Source organism: Pecten maximus, chromosome 12 (genome assembly GCF_902652985.1).
Source record: "Pecten maximus chromosome 12, xPecMax1.1, whole genome shotgun sequence".
Lineage (NCBI taxonomy): Eukaryota > Metazoa > Mollusca > Bivalvia > Pectinida > Pectinidae > Pecten > Pecten maximus.
This window is the reverse complement of record NC_047026.1, coordinates 36,610,881-36,635,385: the sequence shown is the minus strand read 5'-3', so window position 1 is coordinate 36,635,385 and position 24,505 is coordinate 36,610,881. Positions and strand designations below refer to the sequence as shown.

The 24,505-nt window shown below is 36.5% G+C and overlaps 1 protein-coding gene across 3 annotated transcripts in view; it reads left to right on the top strand.

The window, feature by feature from the left end:
- Nucleotides 1-24,505, top strand: part of LOC117339501 (uroporphyrinogen-III synthase-like) — a 76,348-nt gene that overhangs the window by 40,705 nt on the left and 11,138 nt on the right. For all 3 annotated transcript variants that reach the window (XM_033901136.1, XM_033901137.1, XM_033901138.1), the window contains 4 exons: nt 106-180; nt 2,014-2,097; nt 5,161-5,246; nt 17,257-17,352. In XM_033901136.1, the coding sequence (XP_033757027.1) occupies nt 106-180; nt 2,014-2,097; nt 5,161-5,246; nt 17,257-17,352 (341 nt within the window). The remainder of the gene's footprint in view (nt 1-105; nt 181-2,013; nt 2,098-5,160; nt 5,247-17,256; nt 17,353-24,505) is intronic.

The following is a 24,505-nucleotide window of genomic DNA, read 5'->3' as shown; positions in this document are numbered from 1 at the left end:
CAATTTTATTTATATTTCACTGTTAATATTAGTAGCTAATTAATTATTTGTCCTGTTAAAGTAACATGCAGTCTTGTATCTATTTCATGTTTGTACTGATTACAGCCCAGCGTCTGGGTTTCCGGCCTCAAGGTGAGGAAAGTGGCAGTTCTGATGCTCTGTCAGAAATTATACTCAAAGGTAATTAACTAGCAGATATAGTTCATTAGATAATAGGTAAATTTATAATTTTCGTGTTTAACATGCAAGTATTTTGTAACAGTATGCATTATATTTTGAATATGTCTAGAGTAACCAATTTAAAGTAAAATGTTCTTCAGATAATATGAGCTATTTTAATTGTGAAGTACCTTATAGCTATACATGTATATTGTACTAAAATTATAGGTGTATATTTTACGACATGTTATAGGTATATTTTACGACATGTTATAGGTATATTTTACATCATGTAATAGGAATGTTTTACATCATGCTATAGGTAAATTTTACGACATATTAAAGGTAAATTTTACATGTTATAGGACATAGGTGTATATTTTACGACATTTTATAGGTATATTTTTCGACATGTTATAGGTATATTTTTCGACATGTTATAGGTATATTTTACAACATGTTATAGGAAAAATTTACGACATGTTATAGGTATATTTTACGACATGTTACAGGTATATTTTACGACATGTTATAGGTAAATTTTACGACATGTTATAGGTATATTTTACTACATGTTATAGGTATATTTTACGACTGTTATAGGTATATTTTACATCACGTTATAGGAATGTTTTACATCATGTTATAGGTATATTTTACGACATGTTATAGGTATATTTTATGACATGTTATAGGTATATTTTATGACATGTTATAGGTATATTTTACGACATGTTATAGGTATATTTACGACATGTTATAGGTATATTTTACATCATGTTATAGGAATGTTTTACATCATGTTATAGGTAAATTTTCCTACATGTTATAGGTTTATTTTACGACATGTTATATGTATATTTTACGACATGTTATAGGTATATTTTACGACATGTTATAGGTTTATTTTACGACATGTTATAGGTATATTTTATGACATGTTTTAGGTATATTTTATGACACGTTATAGGTATATTTTACGACATGTTATAGGTATATTTTACGACATTTTATAGGTATGTTTTACATCACGTTATAGGTAAATTTTACTACATGTTATAGGTATACATTTTACATCACGTTAAAGGAATGTTTTACATCATGTCATAGGTAAATTTTACGACATTTTTTAGGTATATTTTACGACATGTTATAGGTATATTTTACGACATGTTATAGGTATATTTTTCGACATGTTATAGGAAATATTTACGACATGTTATAGGTATATTTTACATCACGTTATATATGTATATTTTACGACATGTTATAGGTATATTTTTCGACTGTTATAAGTATATTTTATGACTGTTATAGGTATGTTTTACAGTACATTATAGCTGTTGTACAGTACAAGATTGGGCTGATTTATATAACACATCGACTTGCCACAATCTACCACAGCCCATATTTTACGTTATACATATGTATACCTTAAATGTATTGGAAAAACATGAGTCAATTAAGTCCCTGTGGCCCTATGTGCAAATATTAATGGTAATACATATTTTTCTACTCTCTATTACTCAATAATATACCTTTAAAGGAGGACACTGCCGAAGTAAATTACAATTTTCTGATTAAATGGAACAAAATGGAAAATTTGATATTTCCCTGTTAATTCATTGCCAGGCAGAGGCCACATTTGATGGTCTTCCTGTACCTTTCTATTCATCATCCCCGTGATTAAACTAGATTAAGAGTTTATAATGAAGTATGTATTTTCCAACAGAATGAATAATAGGCTATAGTCAGCACATTCCTATTTTTCGTAGTTGTGTTATTGTAATACTCATGTATGTTATGTGTACACTTGGGTATCGTTTGTATAATTATGATTTTTGTTTTACACAGATTTAAGTCACCACAACAGACCTATTTTGTATCCATGTGGAAACTTAAAACGAGATACCTTACCAAGAAAGATGAAAGAAAATGGTGAAGATAATATTTTCTACCTCATATCATACCTAATGTGTTGATAACATTAAAACGTCCTAATAAGGTCACAGGATTTAGGTACTTTGATCAGATGTGGAATAGGTGTTTAATAGATAATTAAAATATAGTATCATACATTAATGATGGTCTGCTCTATAAATAAAAAATATCAATTACAATGTTCAAAAGGTTATTATTAGCTCACCTGCCCGAAGGGCAAGTGAGCTTATGCCGTGGCGCGGCATCCGTCGTCCGGCCGTCGTCCGTCCGGCCATCCGGCCGTCCGTCCGGCGTCAACTTTCCATTCAAGCAACTTCTTCTCAATAACCAAAAGGCCCAGAGACCTAATATTGGGCCTGTAGCATGCTGGGGTGAAGGGCTACCAAGTTTGTTCAAATGAATAACGTTGACCTTCATTCAAGGTCACAGGGGTCAAAAAGGCTAAAATCTTTAAACAACTTCTTCTCAATAACCAAGAGTCCCAGGGAGTTGATATTGGGTCTGTAGCATGCTGGGGTGAAGGGCTACCAAGTTTGTTCAAATGAATGACCCTGACTTTCATTCAAGGTCACAGGAGTCAAATATGCTAAAAACAAATTAAACGACTTCTTCTAAATAGCCAAAAGACCCAGGGACTTGATATTGGGTCTGTAGCATGCTGGGGTGAAGGGCTACCAAGTTTGTTCAAATGAATGACCTTGACCTTCATTCAAGGTCACAGAAGTCAAAAAGGCTAAAATATTTAAATGACTTCTTCTCAATAACCAACAGTTCCAGAGACCTAATATTTTGCCTGTAGCATGCTGGGGCAAAGGGCTCCCAAGTTTGTTCAAATGAATGACCTTGACCTTCATTCAAGGTCACAGGAGTCAAAAAGGCTAAAATCTTTAAACGACTTCTCCTCAATAACCAACAGTTCCAGAGACCTAATATTTGGCCTGTAGCATGCTGGGGCAAAGGGCTCCCAAGTTTGTTCAAATGAATGACTTTGACCTTCATTCAAGGTCACAGGAGTCAAAAAGGCTAAAATCTTTAAACGACTTCTCCTCAATAACCAAGAGGCCCAGGGAGTTGATATTGGGTCTGTAGCATGCTGGGGTAAAGGGCTACCAAATTTGTTCAAATGAATGACCTTGACCTTCATTCAAGGTCACAGGAGTCAAAAAGGCTAAAATCTTTAAACGACTTCTTCTCAATAACCAACAGTCCCAGAGACCTAATATTTGGCCTGTAGCATGCTGGGGCGAAGGGCTCCCAAGTTTGTTTAAATGAATGACCTTGACCTTCATTCAAGGTCACAGGAGTCAAAAAGGCTAAAATCTTTAAACAACTTTTTCTCAATAACCAAGAGTCCCAGGGAGTTGATATTGGGTCTGTAGCATGCTGGGGTAAAGGGCTACCAAGTTTGTTCAAATGAATGATCTTGACCTTCATTCAAGGTCACAGGAGTCAAAAAGGCTAAAATCTTTAAACGACTTCTTCTCAATAACCAACAGTTCCAGAGACCTAATATTTGGCCTGCAGCATGCTAGGGTGAAGGGCTCCCAAGTTTGTTCAAATGAATGACCTTGACCTTCATTCAAGGTCGCAGGAGTCAAAAAGGCTAAAATCTTTAAACGACTTCTTCTCAATAACCAACAGTCCCAGAGACCTAATATTTGGCCTGTAGCATGCTGGGGTGAAGGGCTACCAAGTTTTATCAAATGAATGACCCTGACTCACATTCAAGGTCATGTCGATCAAGTATGCTTAAATCTTTAAATGACTTTTAGTGAAAAGCCAAAGTGCAGAGAGACATTATATTGGTCCTGTAGCATGCTTTCAAATAACTGCAGGATCGATGTATGAAAAGATCACTGCATTGCAGGTGAGCGATTTGGGCCCATTGGGCCCTTGTTTAAAATTTGTCAGTATATTAACTGTAACAAGCTTTTTATGTCACCTTAGACAAAGTCTCAAGTGACCTATTCTAATCGCATTTTGTCTGTCGTCGTCCGTCGTGCGTCCTTAAACAATTTACATTTTCGACTTCTTCTCCAAAACCGCTACACCTAATTCAATGAAATTTGGCAGGAAGCTTCTATGGCTGAAGGTCAACCAATATTGTGAATTATATGGTCCCCACCCCCCAGAGGCCTGAGGGATGGGGTCAAAAAGGTCAAATTGACTAAAACTTCAAAAATCTTCTTCTCTACTCTCAGATATGGTGGAATCAAGCACTCTTCATAAATGGGAGGGTCTTATGGTGCTTTACCAAAATTGTGAATTTCATGACCCTTGGGTCTCACGTTTGCCCCTGGGGAGGGGGTAAACTGTACCATAGTTTATATAGGAAAATCACATTTTTTTACTATTATTTGTTGGATTTGTATTGGAATTCATTCTCACTTGGTTAACATTATCAGCATGGGATAACAGTTCGACTGACCCCAGGGGATGATGGGCAGGGCCAAAAAGTGTCAAATTGACTAAAATTTCAAAAATCTTCTACTCAAGACCCAAATAAGGTAGAATCAAATACTCTTCATTAATGGAAGGGTCTTAATTGTGAATTTCATGACCCTGGGGTCGCACATTTGCCCCTTGGGAGGGGGTAAACTTTACTATTGTTTATAAAGGGAAATCACATTTTTGACAATCATTTGTTTGATTTCTATTGGAATTCATTCTAACTTTCTTAACATTATCAGCATGGGATGACAGCTTAATGCTATGCACATGTTGGCCCTGACAGACCCCTTGGACTGATGGGTGAGGCTAAAAAGGGTCAATTAGATTAACTGTAATATTTCAAATCTCAGGTGACCGTTGAGGCCCATGGGCCTCTTGTATGTAATATATGTCTTAAAAAAGTAGTAATTAAGATGAACACAAATAACAAAAATTTAAATTTAATCATTGTCATCCATAATTGTAGTCTTCCGATGAGAGTGAGTGTGCAAGTTGTCATGTATATGAAAAAATTAAAAAAAAAAAAGATACATAAAAAATTGTCAAAAGTAAAAAGAAGTTATTAAATAAGTAAGTGTGTAGTGAAATATGCTTGTAATCTATTTGAAGGTATAGACCTACAGGAAGTTACAGTTTACCAAACTATCCCACGGGTAGACATGGAGACACAGATCAGGGATATTGTAAGGAAAGAGGTAAGTATATATACACTTGTATTTTAATGATGCCATTCAGCCAATCATAAGGGCTGAGGGGAGTATGATGATAACATTCAGCCAATCGTAATGTGAGGATGGAGATAAGAAATGATAACATTCATCCAATCATATTGTGAGGACTGAGGTAAGTTCAAGCAATCATACTGTGGGGACTGAAGTAACCTATGCCCATCATATTGTGAATACGCAAATAAGTAATAATTACATTCAGACAAGCATATTGTTCAGACGGAGGTACACACTGAAAGCATTCAGCGAGTCATATTGTGAGAATGGAGATGTAAGTATGTAATGACAACATTCAGCCAATCAGATAGTGGGGGCAGACGTAAGTGATGATATTATTTAGCTATATCACATTGTTCGGAGGGAGGTAAGTTATGATTACATCTAGCTAATTACATACTTGGGAAGGAGGTAAGTAATGACACCAATCAGCCAATCATATAGTAGGGACAATGGTAAGTTATGATGCCAATCAACCAATTATATGATTTGGTCTGCAGAGCCAGAGGTAAGTAATGATCATGCAGATTTAGCCAATCATATGTTGAGGGCAGGGTAAATAATGACAGCATTGAGCCATACAATGTATATTGGGACATATGTACTGTGTGTTGCGTTTAGCTAATTAAGAGTCGAAAATATTCAGCCAATCATATTGTGAGGAGGGAGGTAAGAAATGACAACATTCCCACTATCATAATATTAGGATGGAGGTAAGTTATAACATTTTGCCATGCAATCACGAACTGGGGAAGGAGGTCAGCAATGACAAGAATCAGCCAACCATATATTTTGGACAGAGGTAAGTGATGACAATATTCAGCCAATACTATTTGGACAAGGTAGGTAAGAAATGACAACATTCAACCATTTACAAAAAAAATGTATATGATTGGGTCGGAGGTAAGTAATGACAATATTGAGCCATAAACAAAATATTTTAGGACAAAGGTCAGTTATACTATTCAGCCAATAATATTGCGAGAAGGTAAGAAATGACAACATTCAGCAAATCATATGATTGGGTCGGAGGTAAGTAATAACAACATTTCAGCCAATTACATATGTAGTGGGGACAGAGGCATACTGTAAGAAATTACAACATTCGGCCAATCATATAGTGAGGATCAGTGGAGGTACTTGAATGTAATAATAACCTTCAGCCATTGTACATTGTAAGAGCGCTGATAATTATGCTGCTAATTAACTTGAGAATATTGTTTGTGTATTGATATCTTGATATAAAAAGTTAAGAGATGTACATTACACTACAAAATAAAAGATATACCACTACTAGTCTGTCCCTGATATCTGGAATTGTTGGAAATATTAAAAAGCATTTGGATTTCTCTATGCTCTGATATTGCGTTAGTCCTGGCTTCTTTGCTGTATATATAAAGGGGAGCAACTCTTTCAATCCTAACTTGTGTTTGTAATGGACAGACCATATTTATTTATAGGTCTCAAAAGTTTCATTTTGTTTTCAAATATAAAATACAAGGTTTAGTAGTAAGTTATTTAGTTAGTGAGTCAATTACTGGTTTACCGCCTTTGTTGCGAGGCTTCATCCCACCAGCCATGCATAGTCAGTGTTATGTTCTCAATACAAATTATAAGGAGATTGTTTCAAATGTACTGGCAACTGATCAGCTTGTCCCAGGGTGATGTTCAACCATGCGTGACCACTATCTGGATATAGTCTACACCTTGTCATTCGCTTGTACATTGTCGTACTAAATACCTGCACTAGTGTGATCGTTGACTACACATGTCATTGTTGGCATTTATGTCTTGTATATTGTATTCAGTCATCTTTCACAATATCTTAATTGAATGTAAGTAAACAAAAGAAAAAAAAAAAAAAAAATATGACTGAGGGAGCTCTTCCAATTTCAAAAAGGAAGAAAAAATACTGAAAAAAGTAGAATATGGTGACATGGAAGGTTTACATTTAATTAAAGATTAGCTATATTCATTTATAATCATGATGGTCTAAATGCAAGTCATGTGCATCATTCCTTATTCATTTTTGTTAAAAACAGTTTATGAAAGGATATAGTTATTTTGTATCTCCTGCTTGTGAATTGTCATTAGGGAGATGATAAGTAATAATAATTTGAAGTTTATATACCGCTATATCACAGTAACATACATGTAGTCGTCTCAAAGTGGTTCACAAATTATCATCCATGGTAATGTTATAGAGGCTTCAGCAACCAGCCAATGTCTTTCTCAACTTCCTGGGGAGCATACATGGCCAGAGTCACCATTTCAGCGCTAACAAGCTTACACATGACATTACTCACACTGTCCTATACTACATACCCATTTACAGCTGAGTCGACTGTAACATGACAGAGTAAAGTTTGTTCAAGAATACAACATGCTACCGCGCGCCACAGGATATGTAGCTAGCTACTGGTATTCATAGCCGCTATGAAAATTTAAAAAATCTATTCAATCCATATATGTTGTTATTAATATTCTCAATAAGTGTATATTTGCTATTTTACGCAATAAGAAATACTTGTCACCGGTACATAGCGACACTAATCATGTATATTAGCTGGCATCAAGGTATACGTGTTCAATGTGAACCATTACACATATTGACTATATACAATGTAGCTGACAGACGGTTATAAGGATGGACAGACATAGTGATAACATATACACATGTATACCTTAATCAATGTATTCCATGTACTTATATATAATTATAGATAGTGAATCTATATTTGTATAGGTATATTTGTATACCCCCGCAACGAAGTTAGGGTGGTATACTGGAATCAGGTTGTCCGTCCGTCCGTCTGTCCATACGGCGTCAACTTTTTCATTTAAACAACTTCTTCTCAATAACCAAGATGCCCAGGGACTTGATATTGGGCCTGTAGCATGCTGGGGTGAAGGGCTACCAAGTTTGTTCAAATAAATGACCGTGACCTTCATTCAAGGTCACATGAGTCAAATAGGCTATTATCTTCAAACAACTTCAAACACCAAGAGGCTCAGGTACTTGAGGTTGGGCCTGTCTGTAGCATGCTGGGGTGTAGGGCTACCAAGTTTTGCCAAATGAATGACATTGACCTACATTCAAGGTCACAGGGGTGAAATATTTTAAAATCTTGCGATAGCCAAGAGTCACCAAGACCCGATATTAGGCCAATAGTATGTTGGAATGCATAGTATCTGTAGAAATAACCTTAATCAACTGCAAATTTGCTGTAGAGCCAGGTGAGCGATACACGCCCATTGGACTTTCCCTTAATTTCGAAAATTAAAAGTGTCTACAACCCCAAAATTATACCAATACGATTCAGAAGGTCCAATAAGAATGCTCACATGTTTGTTACCACTCATAAGCAAAATGTTGTGTGGATTCTTCAATCACTGCACTCATGTGACTGATCTGTTCGGCTTTCTCTGTGAAACATTGTTTACAAACATCAAATGATGTAAATAGTATTTAAAAACATTTTTAGCTCACCTGGTCCGAAGGACCAAGGTGAGCTTATGCCATACCGTTGCATCCGTCGTCCGTCCGTCCGTCCGTCCCTCCGTCCGTCTGTCGTCCGTCGTCCGTCTGTCGTCTGTCGTCTGTCGTCCGTCGTCCGTCGTCCGTCAACAATTGACTTCTTCTTCATAACCACACATCAGAATTTGACCAAATTTGGTCAGAAGCATCCCTATGGGTAGGGGAATCAGAATTGTACAAATGATGGGGCTGACCCCCTGGGGGCCTCTGGGGCGGGGCCAAAAGGGGTCATTTTTGCGCTATTGATATAAACGACTTCTTCTCTGAAACCAAGCAATGGATATTGCTCATATTTACCTGGTAGCATCATTATGGGGTGGGGATTCAAAATTGTACAAATGATGGGGCTGACCCCCCAGGGGCCTGTGGGGTGGGGCCGAATGTGGTCAATTTGGCTATATTGATATAAATGACTTCTTCTCTGAAACCGAGCAATGCCTGTCACTCATATTTGCCTGGTAGCATCACTATTGGGTTGGGATTTAAAATTGTACAAATGATGGGACTGACCCCCCAGGGGCCTGAGGGGCGGGGCCAAATGTGGTCAATCGGGCTATATTCATATAATTGACTTCTTCTCTGGAACCAAACAATGGATATCTCTCATATTTTGCTGGTAGCATCACCTTGGGGTAGGAATTTGAAATTGTACAAATGACGGGGCTGACCCCCTGGGGTCTGAGGGGCGGGCAAAAAGGGGTCAGTTTTACAGAATTGATATAAACGACTTCTGCTCTGAAACTAAGCAATGGGTATCACTCATATTTACATGGTAGCATCCCTATGGAGTGGGGATTCAAAATTGTACAAATGGTGGGGCTGACCCCCAAGGGGTCTTGAGGGGTGGGGTCAAAAGGGGTCAATTTGGTTCTCTTAATATAAACGACTTCTTCTCTGAAACCAAGCGATGGATATCGCTCATATTTGCCTGGTAGCATCACTATGGGGTGGGGATTAAAAATTGTACAAATGATGGAGCTGATCCCCCGGGGGTCTGAGGGGCGGGGCCAAATGTGGTCAATTGGGCTATATTGATATTAGCAACTTCTTCTCTGAAACCAAGCAATGGATATTGCTCATATTTGCCTGGTAGCATCACTATTGGGTGGGCATTCAAAATTGTACAAATGGTGAGGCTGACCCCCCGGGGGCCTGAGGGGCAGGGCCAAGAGGGGTCAATTTGGCTGAATTGATATGAACAGCTTCTTCTCTGAAACTAAGCAAGATATATCGCTCATATTTGCCTGGTAGCATCCTTTTGGGTAGGGATTCAAAATTTTATAAAGGAAGGAACTGACCCCCACTCCCCCCGGGGTGCAGAAGGCGGGGTCAAAAGGGGTCAATTGGTTTAAACAACTTCTTTTCTGAAACGAAGCAATGGATATCACTCACATTTGTGTGGTAGCTTCCCTATGGGGTTGTGCCAAAAGTTAATTTTATTTCATGGATTAATGCATTTTTTGACATCAAATCCTCACGTACCAATATAAAATGCCTATGATATATTGACATAGCAATACCAGTGACAAATATACTTAATCATCATTCTTGTTTCATATCTCATGAAATCCAGGTGAACGATACAGGCCCTCTGGGCCTTTTGTTTACAAATTTGGTCAGAAACATCCTTGGCAGAAGGGGATCAGATTTTGCATAAATGGTGACTCTGACCCCCAAGGGGCCAAATAGGCGGGGTGCAATAGGGGAAATAGAGGTAATTCTTTTAAATCGCTACTAGTCATTATTACTAAGTTATAAATGGATTTGAACCCCTTTCAGTCAGAAACATCCTTTTGGGAAGGGGAACAGATTTTGCATAAATGGTGACTCTGACCCCCGAGGGGCCAAATGGGCGGGGCCCAATAGGGAAATAGAGGTAATTCTTTAAGTCGCTACTAGTCATAAAGTTATGAATGGAATTGAACCCAATTTGGTCAGAAACATCCTTGGGGGAAGGGGAACTGATTTTGCATAAATGGTGACTCTGACCCCACGAGAGGCCAAATGGGCGGGGCCCAATATAGGAAATAGAGGTAATTCCTTTAAATTGCTACTAGTCATAAAGCAAAATATGGATTTGAACCCAATTTGGTCAGAAACATCCTTAGGGGAAGGGGAACAAATTTTGCATAAATGATGACTCTGACCCCCAAGGGGCCAAAGGGACGGGGCCCAATAGGGGAAATAGAGGTAATTCTTCAAATCACTACTAGTCATAAAGTTATGAATGGATTTGAACCCAATTTGGCCAGAAACATCCTTGGGGGAAGGGGAACAGTTGCATAAATGGTGACTCTGACCTCCGAGGAACCAAATGGGCGGGGCCCAATAGTGGAAATGGAGGTAAATCCTTTAAATCGCTACTAGTCATAAAATTATGAATGGATTTGAACCCAATTTGGTCAGAAACATCCTTGGGGGAAGGGGAACAGATTTTGCATAAATGGTGGCTCTGACCCCAAGGTTCCAAAGGTGCAGGGCCCAATAGGGGAAATAAACGTAATTCATCTAAATCTCTACTAGTCATAAAGTGATGAATACAGGTTCTAAAAACTCTCAATTCTTGAGATCTTTCAAACCTTAGAGAGTCTGGACTTTATTATTTCTTTAAAGTAGTTGGGATCACCACACTATAACCATATATAGCATTGTTGAGATTTACAAATAAAACAAATTGAACATTATGTTGACATTTGGTCTAATCCAACCAGGTGAGCGATACAGGCCCCATGGGCCTCTTGTTATGGTATAGACTTGTGTATTGCTATATTTTAAACCTATATCGCTAATTATAAGGAGAAATTACCATTGTATGAATATAAAATATACAATTATAGTTGTTTTAAGTCTACATGGTACAGTAAATTATAGTTGTTTTAAGTCTACATGGTACAGTAAAGTAGCCTATATCCTTAGCTCACAATGATACTCTCATACATGTCAACCTCTGAAATCTCCAATGAGGGATATCTCCCCGGGCATTCCACATCCAAAATGAGGGAGAAAGTGTGTGAAAAATTTTTGTTGCATTTAGGGGATGTTCCTCATGAGCTTCAGGCTACATTTTGTTATTAAGATTTGACAACAATGGTTGATTTTTAAGAATAATAATAAAAAAAAAAAAAAAGAATAAATGATTAATTCTTTTAAAAAATGTTTTCAGAAATCCGTAATCCGGGATGGTTGACACCTATGTACTGTTAGCTAGCATATACCCTTAAGTCATGATGTCACAGTTAGATAAGTACATGTACCAGGTAGCTAGTATCCATTCCAAGGTAAGGTACAAATGAAGCATCCATCCTTAAGTCACAATGGTACTGTAATTTAAAGCTGACATATATCCTTAAGTCACTTAGGGGCTGCAGTGTCCGAGTGGTTAAGGTGTACCGAGTGGTTAAGATGTACCGACACTTTATCACTAGCCCTCCACCTCTGGGTTGCGAGTTCGAAACCTACGTGGGGCAGTTGCCAGGTACATTATGTACTGACCGTAGGCCAGTGGCTTTCCTCCGCCTCCAAAACCCTTGCTGTTAATAGGACGTTAAACAAAACAAACCAAACTTACCAAATCCTTAAGTCACTACATTGTATGTCTCAGGAAGGTTAAACATACATCTGGTATAGTCCCCATGCTACAATGTAAGCTATCGGTCAAAACCTATTAAAAGTATTACTTTACCAAAGTATACAGTAAACAGACAATAAATATTTGTATACATGATCATCTTTTTTTAATGTTTTGGCAGCATAGTCCATTGTCATTAATAAGTCCAGTTATAGGATAATAGACAACCTTGTACAGTGAGCGATATTAATCGTATATGGTGTAAGAGTTGTCTATCTTTGGGCTAACTCTACACGAATATATGACCATGTTTTAGTCATTAACCAACTTTAGCTAGAGGCTATGTGCAAAAATGTATTTCCCAAACATAAAAATCTGCTAATTAAGCTAAAATAATTGGGATGTCTTTGACAAGTATATGTGAAATAAGTTTAGATCTGAATGTAGTAAACATACTAAATCAAAATTCATGTTTTTTGCTGAATTTGTAAAAAATACCCTTGAATCTTTTCGATGTGCTTTATTTAAATAAAATGATGGTAAAATGATAATATTCCCCTCTCTGATATGTTTTAAATCCCACTTACATACATTTACCTGTAAAGAGAAGTAACATCGGCTTACATTGGCTTCTTTGTGGAATGTTTTATACACCGTGATTCATTCCATGTTACCTGGGGCATTTTGTAAGTAATTAATGCTCGGCAGTTTTTGGGAATCAGTTTGGCTGGTAATCATTTTCACCAGTAATCAGTTTTGAAGGTCTTTATTTTATAGATATCTGTCCTGTGATACTGTAAGGTCTTTATTTTACAGATATCTGTCCTGTGATATTGTAAGGGATTTAGCTTTGATAATAACTTTTCAGATCAACATGTTGAACAGAAAAGTAGATCCAGTCAAAGTTTTGAAATTATTTTAAACTCTTCATTTAAGTTTCATAAAAGACAGATTTTTTTTAGGAAGTATGTATTTTGCCAAATATTTAAGTTTTGGCCAGAACGTCTTTATTGCCTCTGATAATTTACTGATTTTAGTATCACACTTAAGCATCATTATATCTATGATGTGTTAAGGTTAAATGAAAAACCCTTTGACCTCAATACAGTGTAGAACAGACTCTTCAGCATCAGCAGCTTACATCAATCCTTAGTTACAATATAACCAGCAGGGACAGCTTACAACTAAGCTGTATGATGATTTCAATTTACTGTTACTTTTTCATTTCTAGATCCGTGTGTAGTAACATCACTGTTTACCCTACATTATATGATATTCAAGGGTTTGTTCCCATTATTGTGATTTCTGTGACAGATGTATAGTCTAATAGTCTATAGTCGGAGGTGCACGTTGATGAAGACCGCAGGAAAGTTTTATGATTGACATCATGATTTTTTTTTTGTTAATCTGTTAATCAGATTTTAACCCATTTTTTTTTTTTGATTTCAAGATTTGTTTTAGTCATCTCCAATCATCAACACTTATAGATCCTTAGCATCACTGAAGGGTCCTAGGACAAACCAGATTTATAGTGTCCCTAATATCAATGATGAGTCCTAGGACAGACAATACCTGGACAAGATCACACTGGAATACTATACCTGGACAAGATCACACTGGAAAACCACACCTGGACAATATCACACTGGAATACTACACCTGGATAAGATCACACTGGAAAACCACACCTGGACAAGATCACACTGGAATACCACACCTGGATAAGATCACACTGGAATACCATACCCGGACAAATCACACTGGAATACCACACCTGGACAAGATCACACTGGAATACCACACCTGGACAAGATCACACTGGAATACCACACCTGGACAAGATCACACTGGAATACCATACCTGGACAATATCACACTGGAATACCACACCTGGACAATATCACACTGGAATACCACACCTGGACAAGATCACACTGGAATACCACACCTGGACAAGATCACACTGGAATACCACACCTGGACAAGATCACACTGGAAAGCCACACCTGGATAAGATCACACTTGAATGCCACACCTGGATAAGATCACACTGGAATGCCATACCTGGACATGATCACACTGGAATGCCATACCTGGACATGATCACACTGGAATACCACACCTGGATAAGATCACACTGAAATACCACACCTGGACAAGATCACACTGGAATGCCATACCTGGACATGATCACACTGGAATGCCATACCTGGACATGATCACACTAGAATGCCATGCCTGGAAAAGATCAAATTAAATACCATATCTGGATAAATATGATATTTCATCCAGTCACATTATACTGGTAACTAACTAATTTGTCATTACTGCTAATTTTAAGCTGAGCATAAGCTGGGAATAGAGAGTACCAATAGTATATAGGTTTTGGTTTTTCTGGGTCAAAAGACAAATTCATGTCAGACCTTCCTCGTCTGAGTGGACACTCAACCTAAAGGCAAACATTGAGATGCCAGGTGAGGTATACAAAGAAAAGAAAAAAGGAAACAGAAAAAAGAAACTGTAGAATTGCAAAAGAGGCAGCAGTTGTTTTTGACTACTGCAGATATCTTGTCCCCAAATAAAGAACATTCACGCAAACCCTCAATTCTACAGGTGGTTCTCACATTAGTCGCCTCTTAAAGAGTGGACACATGGACATGTTATTAGCAGGTGCGTGTTTTGTTAACTGTATCTCTTTTGTTTTCTGTTATCTCTCAGGAATTCCATTTTTCGGCATAGCCGTATAATATTCTTTTGGCCCCGGATATGACGCGACAGGTGGCGTTACAGGTCAAGATGAAGTATGTGATTGGTCAATGTAGCGGTAAATGCAAAATGCAGATATGCAGATTAAAACGAAACAAATTGAATGCAAGCTGAATAAGTGGATGTATCTGTTCAAATGACACACTAATATAATTATATTCCAGATTCAAATGCAGTCTTAGTATCACCGAAAATTATTCAAACTGATATAATTTTGTTATCCGTGCTGAAACGTTAATTTATTTCACAAGCAGTTTTACGTTACAGAATAACCACCAGCATTAAATCTATGCCGTTTATCTCTTTTAAAGATATTTCTTGTTTACAGGTAATATTGCAGTATGAAAGGATTTTATAAGTAAACCTGTCGCTACATACCTTATGTATACTGTATGGTCCTACGCTTAGCTCTCTAAAGAAAAGGAAAACTGATTGGGTGTGGCCATTTTTAGAAGTGGAACAAAGTCTCAATAGCATCTCGAAACATTCTAATTATAAGCTGCATGATTAATATAAAGTATAATGCCATCGTTACCAGTCGATTCAAATACCACAGATATACAAATATATTCTGAATCTTCAGTAAGTAATATAATATGTCTATCTGTAATTAGTCTACGAGTTTTCTGTTTGGTATGAGAGATGCATACCGATGGAGCTTATAAAGTAATGTATCCAGCAATTCATTGTGCTTTCTGAATTACTGTTACGATTTCATTATTATGTCGGCATTCTTTGTTGTTGATATATGATACCAGGATGGGCAGTAAAACAGTTTAATAATTCTAAAACCTAGATAACCATACCTATTGTTTTGGGGGTATTTCACCCCAACTGCGTTCACAGAATGGAGAAATGAGAATAGAATAAGAACGTATACGTATGCATGGTGATACACTGTTACCGGTGTAGACGGACACTTTATCACGTTTCTAGGGTTATGGGTAATGTTGGTTGCTAAAAGTACTAGCGGGGCATACATGATATACAATTACGACCTAAATTTGATATTGTGATATTCAGCACAATATGACACGTTTGTTTGCAAAGTTCTGGCATCTATATCGATCTTAGACACCACAAAAGGACAGTTTAATCCTTAGATAGACCAGTGACTATCTAGGATTTTAGGAGTGCTTTGTATATACAATTTACAATGAAAAAATAAAAACGCCGTTCGGAGGAAATAACACATACATGTTTAATGCTAATATTTACATTATCGACATATTTTTGAAAATTAAAATTGAGTTAACATAAAAAATGCCAACATCCAGCGACTTCGTCAATGGGGTCCGACAAATGGAACAGCCTATTTTTTTCAAAATTCATTTGTCCCGTACAGATTGGCAAACAAAACACTGCATTGAAATAATACGAAAAAACACAGTCTGTTCAATTCTTTTTATTATTTGTGTAACAATATTGTATAAAATTAGTTTTTGATACTTTTTAATAAACATAAAAAACGACGTAGTCCTAGGCTTTTTTTTCATAAAGCCATATGATTGTTTACGTTAGTTACAAGTAGTTCCGGTGGATGAATATATTCATGCGCGGCATGGATTGATGTCATGTTTTGGGTGTCAATTATGCTCACATAGACTGCACATCTTTTTACTTAATTTATATCGTGGATTTGCCACCAAAATGTAAATATAGTCTCTTAAGAAACAGATAAATAGATGTTATACCGCCATGCCTACATTGCATTGCCGTTCAGGTCGTAGTTGGATATCGTTCATTAATAGGGTTTTATCATTCTCTTTGTTTACTAGATCCATGGGGACCTTAGTTTTCGAAAATAGGTTGTGGTGGAACAATTGGTTTAAGAACAATGCTCAAGATACAAAATTTTAATCTTCCTTTTCTCGGAGGTAATATCAACCGACAGTTCAAAAGTACTGATTGCTGATGTGTATTATTTAAAGGCCCGAAGCCGAGAAGATTGACTATCATTGATCTATGATTATTTTCACTTTTTAATATATCACAAGCTTTCGAGACTTATTACTTTTTTTGGCTTTCATTAAGGTGACTGCCCATTTCAATCTTCAGAAGTGCATTATTACACTATTTCGTACCATAACTTGATGTTTTTATTACAGGGTACCCCAAGTCACATGGTGTTCTTCAGTCCGTCAGGAGTTGAAGCCATTCTTCCTGTCCTGCACTCCTCTTGGTTTCCAAAAGACCAGATAAAGGTAATTATATCAGATATACCCGATGTAGTATGGTATAAAATATGATTCTCTCTGTTGAGATCGTGTAACAATACAAACTTTTCGGAAATGCCATTAACTGTGGTGGATACTTCTCTTTTGTAAGAAAGTTCTTGCTGCATCGAAATAAAATTTCCTCAAACGCTGGTATATTCTGTGGCTTTCTACAAGCAGCACACAAAATTAGCAAGTGCAAATCCCTTATAAGGGATACTAAATAAAACATCCGAAGTTAACGTCTTCGATAAGCTGAAGACATGTCTTTTAACTATACAGGATCGGCCTACAACTAAGTCATGTGATAAGCATTATGATTTCTTTCTCCAGTTGTTGATTTTCCGTTTTATACATTACATCCCTGCTGCCGCTAACTTGCTCCTGTTATCACGATTTCTGTGACATATGTCGACTACTGCCGACAAAACTGCACACCGAACAACACAAGATTTCACTGCAGATTGGTTATAAGACTACGGGAAGGTTTTATGGTCAACATTATAATTTGGATATATTCTATGTCATTGTACGATCGAAAATCAGACTTTTTCGGTATGTTTTTTTATATGCCTAGTGGTTTCGCTGTCACCAACATAGCTCTCATATTGAAAACGTAACTTAAATTTGAATGGTAGTAACTTAGCCCGGAATTGATCTGAATTTGTATAGCGGGTTTTGTCGATGAAGTAGAAGACGCGTTCTATTCAGGGACACCAGGTTTTATTCTCCCATTTGTTTTTCCAAAAGTCTCCATACAAATATATACATAGTTTTCACATTAAATCTCGTTTTAAAATTACTGTTTCGTTATTATGTCGGTACCTTTTGTCTGACACAAAGAGACGTTACTTTCTGTATCCTTTCTTCTGTAGTTTGTCTTTCACAAAGAGACGTTACTTTCTGTATCCTTTGTTCCGTGGTCATCCTTATGGAAAACTTGGTTTTAACTCCACGGAAATCCATTTGTTGGTTTTTTTATTCTTGTTTCATCGGCTTTGATGTAGAATTGTGGTTTCATTGGCGTATTGATATTCTCTATAATAAAATGAGCACAGCGAAATCACGAAAGACCTATGAAGTGACGGAAAGATGGATTGTTTAACGCGATATGTATTGAATTTCTATGATTCAGAGAAAAATGGTGATATATTGTCGAGTTGGCTTATGTCCGCAAGAATATTCTGTTGGTTTCAAAATTAGTCCTAGCCTTAAATGTCACCCTCATGCAGGATGTGGCGATTATTCCATTTCGCCGTTAGTACTTGTTTGATTCCCAAATACCATCACAGGATTTTATCGTTGTGATATGAAAATTGGCTGCATGTTAACTGAAGTCCCTATGTCTCCATGCTTGAAACGAGTTTCTGTCTCCTCTGAGTTAACAGCACTGTTGTATGTACAAGAATAACCTGTGACCACATCTGTAGACTTCGTGGTTGGTTGGGTTGGAATTGGAGCTGTGAAAGATAGCCCAGGCCTGCCAAGATTTTATTGACTGGAAACAAATCCTTATTCAATTTATACTGCAATAGATATCGAAAGTCCTATACTATTCTTTCTACAAGTTCCCTCCGACCTGTTCATTCCCGCTTCAATATCGTCATTGTCACATAAAGACTAAATCGCCTTTTTAAACCCAAAAGCATCTTACATCGTCCTACATAGAATATTGTTTCTTTACAACCGGCTCTGTATTTGCCGTAAGACAGCATATGCTTTTGTTCATCCATCGTTCTTGCCAACAAAATAAACACTAAAACATTTACTTTCTTAAAGTATTCATGGAAGGATTTTAACATAACCACATATTATGAATATCCATAATGATAACAAGGTTTAAGCCTATATGCCTTTCATATTTGACAGGAAGCGAAAATGTATTTCTTTGTGTTGATGTATTGTACATGTTTTACCTAACAGGACATTTCCTTAACTTTTGCAGTGGTTAATCGACTGGCGTATATCATTTCGAGTTGCCGGTATTTAATCAATTACGATATCTTCAAAAAACATGTTGTAATATGTTTCAAAGACGATTTCCACGACAATAAAAATGTTGGTTTTATTATTTATTCTGAGTTTTCCCTAAATATTTATGTTTGCATCATCCATGTGTATTGCTACAGCCATTAAATTAATACATTTCATCATAAAACTAGTAAAGAAGGGATTCACCGTATTGCTTACGTATCTAGAACATATGTGTTCTCAGGTTAAATGACCTTGAGCTTAAATTCTTACATTTCTCACAGAATAAATTATCACTGAAAAATCATTCTGAAATAATTTTGAAAATAAAAATCTGCGTTTAGCAGCACTTTGTCAATATTTATTTTTTTTATCTGAAAATATACTAGTATTTTATTGACGTGTACATTAGACATTTGACTGATGATAGAACAGTATGTTCCATACTTGATAATATTTATACATGTATATGCGTTCCTTGTAACTAAGTCTCTTTAGACTGTTATGATGAGAAGGTTTTATTTAAATCTAGTCAATGTAACAATACATGTATATATTATATTATTATTAGTTTTGCTAAAACAAATTCAATATATGACGGTTACTTATGATGTTGTTACTAAGGTGTTTAGGTGTGCTATCGTTATAAGTCCTTATGCTTATAATGCCACGTAATGTATCTCTCTATGGGTCCATATAAATATATGGTTACTTAGATATATCAGATATGCGCGATGAGAATTTTATTTTCTACTTGTACTGTACGCTTATCGTGCAGTTATTTAAAGGTCCGTCTAGGTATTGGTTTTCAGTGTTACAAGCTAGCAATTAGGTATTTGAAAAAGACTTTTTTGCAAATGTCAATTAAAGTTATAGTATTTTCCTTTTATAATCATGAAGCCGGTAAAGATTTCTGTAAATGTACTTTTTATTATAGTCATTTATGAGGAAATTATATACGAAACTCTCTATCGCACCAGGGATCTAACTGGACAAGAACAACTGAGTTCAGGTTTTGTTATATTTGGGAGGTGCGTATTTTTTCTGCTGAAGTGCACTTACCGATTTTAGGTTAATGCCTTTCCCTGTGGTTCTGGTATTTAATCCAGTAACATATACACGCACTTTCGGCAGTGAAAAAAACAACAAACAATTGATATTTTATGGAATACTTAACCTATATTATAACAATGTCTTGATATTTTTACCTGTAATTTGTATGTACTCTATGTTAATAAGGATATTCGGACTAACTGCGAGTTGTTTCAAATGTATCTACATCTATTGTAGCCAGATGAGCATTTAATATATTCAAATGTTCGGCTACATTTGTACATTGAAATGCTACAGTTTCCAGAACTAAGTAAACTAAGTATAATGCAGTCGTTTAAGCCAATATGGATAAAGTACGATAGTAAAGCTATTTTCAACCACTGTAGATTCAGAGATGCTCGCATGCACTCATTTTACAGATAAAAGAACTAGGACTAAGAAAAAGTCCCTATCTCCCCGGGCGCAAATACTAATTTTTTTAACAAATAACCACACTCTCTCTCCGAAAAATAATACTTATGTTTAACAAATACGCGCAAGATGGGCGGGATTCACTACACAGAAGGTGACTGGAAACCCAGTGTTACGACCTGTTGTTACGACAAGTCGTTCACTGCTGTTCTACCGCGGATGAGATAACGAAATAGGTTTCATATGGCTGCTGTCAAGGTTAGCCTGTATTACAGGATGATAGACAAATCAAGGTGATATTGACCAAATGTGACTTATCAAATAGACCTTTGTTAGCGGGTTTAATTTGGATGTCTGGTTGTATCTGAACAATGAAACAATTCATTGTTTTTACTGACGTTTATAATTGAACGAAGTATCACTCGCAGCACATGTCAATAAAATTGAGGCAGTGGGGATAATTTCATTTGTAGACGGATGTATTTCAAAAAAATGAATATGGTGCAGTGTGCTAATTGGTGATTAGTTCGATAGATTAAATCGTGTAAGGGAACAAATCGACTGTCTTTCTTTGTACTCCAGAGGTCAAGTTAGCTGGGAATTCAATTATTTCCTTCCAGTATCACTTTTCTTCGTTCTCGTTTGAAATGTGTTAGCTGTCATAGAAGCTAACGCATTTAAAATCATTTTCTATTATAAAGCATACTAATAAATTAAGTAAAAATATCTGTTTTATGTGTGTATTTCGTTTGTTAGTCCCTCCTGGGTGAGGCTGTCACTGGTACCATAGATAAATTAGTGGTTATAACATAGGTTCAAAGAATGCACAATTATTTATATTTCTTTTTTTTCTATATTTTTAAAACCACCCATTTATATTTAAATTTTACAATGTGTAATTATTTAAGACCATTTTAATATTTTAGAACTCATTCCTTTTAACTTTCGACGTTGTTTTCCAATGTATGCTACCTGACCACACTGTTCCTGTGAAAGAGCCATGTTACCTGACCCCGTTCTTGTTGAATAGTTTTGTTACTTGACCCTTTTATTGTAAAATAGTTGTAACCTATTCCCGCCCGTTTTTTGTGGGGTTTAGGTCACCTCAGACGAAGCAGGGGCTTGAGGGGCGGGGCCAAAAAGGGTCAAATTGACTAAGATTTCAAAAACTTCCATATATGGTAGAATCAAATACTCTCAACGGACAGAGTGGTCTTAAGGTTCCTTACCAAAATTGTGAAATTCACAACTCTGTGGTCTCATGTTTCCCCCTGTGCAGTTGGTAAATTTTACAATAGTTTATGTAAGGAAATCACATTTTTGAGCATTATTTGCTCCATTTGCCATTGGAAATAATACAAAGTTATCGGAATGTGATGCCTGTTGTAAACTACATGTATTGGCACTGACTGACACCCATGGGTGTATGGGCGGGGCCAAAAAGGGTCCAATTAACTGAAATTTCAAAAAACTTCTTCTCAAGACCTAAATAAGGTAGACTCAAATACTCTTCATAGATGGAAGGGTCTTAAAGTGCTTTACTTAGATTTTGAATTCCATGACCCTTGGGTCTCATGTTTCCCCCTGGGGAGGGGGTAAAGTTTGCAATAGTTTATATGGGGAAATCACATTTTTTGGCTATCATTTGTTTGATTTCTATTCACTCTAACTTTGTTAATATTATTAGCATGGAATGACAGCTTGATGGTATGCACGTGTTGGCCCTGATTGACACCATGGGCGAACTGGTGGGGCCAAAAAGGATCAATAAGATTAACTTAAACATTTCAAAACTCAGGTGACAGTTAAGGCCAATGGGCCTCTTGTTTGCTTGTCATATTACCTGCTCCTTATTTTTGTAAAATAGTCAGATTACCCGAACACCGTTCTTACCTGGTCCCTGTTTTTATTAAATAGTTAGATTACCTAAGCAAGTTCTTACATGGTCCCTGTTTTGAAAATAGATTTACCTGAACACCGTTCATGTATATCATGTTACCTGATCCCGTTCCTGTCAAACAGCCATGTTGTTCGAAAATGACCTTCGTTTTTGTAAAAAAAAAAGAAAGAAAAAAAAACTATGTGAAAACGGTCATGTTACCTGACCACCGTTCCAGTTAGATATTAGTTACATTACCCCCGTTCCTGAAAAATGGCTTTGTTACTTAACCCTCTGTACTTGTAATATGACTTCGATACCTGTAAGTGTTATGTCTGCCAATACGTCATATAGCTGCTTTGATGTTTTTTTGTTACTTTCCTGTTCGCATTGCTTTATATTTATTTTAAGCGTTAAGTAATCTCGAACGGCAAGATGCAGAAGCTGAGCCAGGGAACGTGAACACTCATGAGTCAATGGTGGTCAATTAACCTAATTGTGAATTATTAGAATTTGTCTAGACAATTATCTCTGTCCTATTGTATGAGTTCTTCTACTGAAAAATATAGGTATGTGATAGGAAACAGCTGTATGTACCGAGCGAAGTCGTGTTCGTAACGTGTGCCACTAGGCTGGTCCGGCCGGTCACGTGACTACCGAAGAACACGGGCCGTTATTACATTAGTTGATAATGATTACGAAGGATGAGCTGGCTAATATCGGCTACTATATGCGGGGTCAAATAAGACATAACTCAGGTCAATGTGTCATCAGCCTGCCCTTACCACGGTGAACATTTTCTATTTCTATGTAATTCAATTTCTGCTGCATATCTTTGATGATGTAATTTAGGGAAATAAACGTGTCAGTATTCGAAAGCCTGACATAATTTGGGCAGAGACCCATATGAAAGGTTACGTAGCTATAATTAATATGTACAATGTTAGCAAGTAAGATAAAACTGGTAAAGGTTAATCGTCACCCTTAGCATATGATTCTTAATTAAGTACTCTTTATAGTAAACTAGCTTCATTACTGCTACATAGTGATTATAATTAATAGAAGGAGAACATCCATTTCGTAAATTAAATTATTTTGAATGTATACCGACATTATCATTCTAGCCGTACTCCCTGTACCTGTACGGTCCTTTTATCGTTCTGATGTATATTTTTTGAATTAAGGCAAATATTTCATTTTATCTTATTGCCATAAATATTTGACCAATCATCATAATGCGACAAATATTCAAAACTCAAATTCCAAACGTCTCCGTAAAATACATTTTTTTACCGACAAAACCGGACGTTGGTTATCTATCAAGAAGTCTGTATAATATTCATAAAGATAGATTAATTGGGGGATAATATATCGTTGAAGAATATCGATGTTTTATTAACCACATCTATCAGTGAAGCTCGGGAATTATCCCCTATTATATACAATATACTGTCAGCTGGCTAGGATGTTGTTGTTGGTGTTGTTGTATACATAAAATGATTATTTATTCGCATTGTCTTGTCATTGCATTGCCTTATATTCGGTTTCACGTGTTTCTACACTTGCCTCGAAAAATGTCGACAGAATGTTTTGTTTGAAGCTGATACTGTTGTTATGTTTAATCTAGATGTTTAACTATGAACAGGTTGTTGTTCGTGTATCACATGTATGTTCCTGTATGAACAGGTTGTTGTTCGTGTATCACATGTATGTTCCTGTATGAACAGGTTGTTGTTCGTGTATCACATGTATGTTCCTGTATGAACAGGTTGTTGTTCGTGTATCACATGTATGTTCCTGTATGAACATGTTGTTGTTCGTGTATCA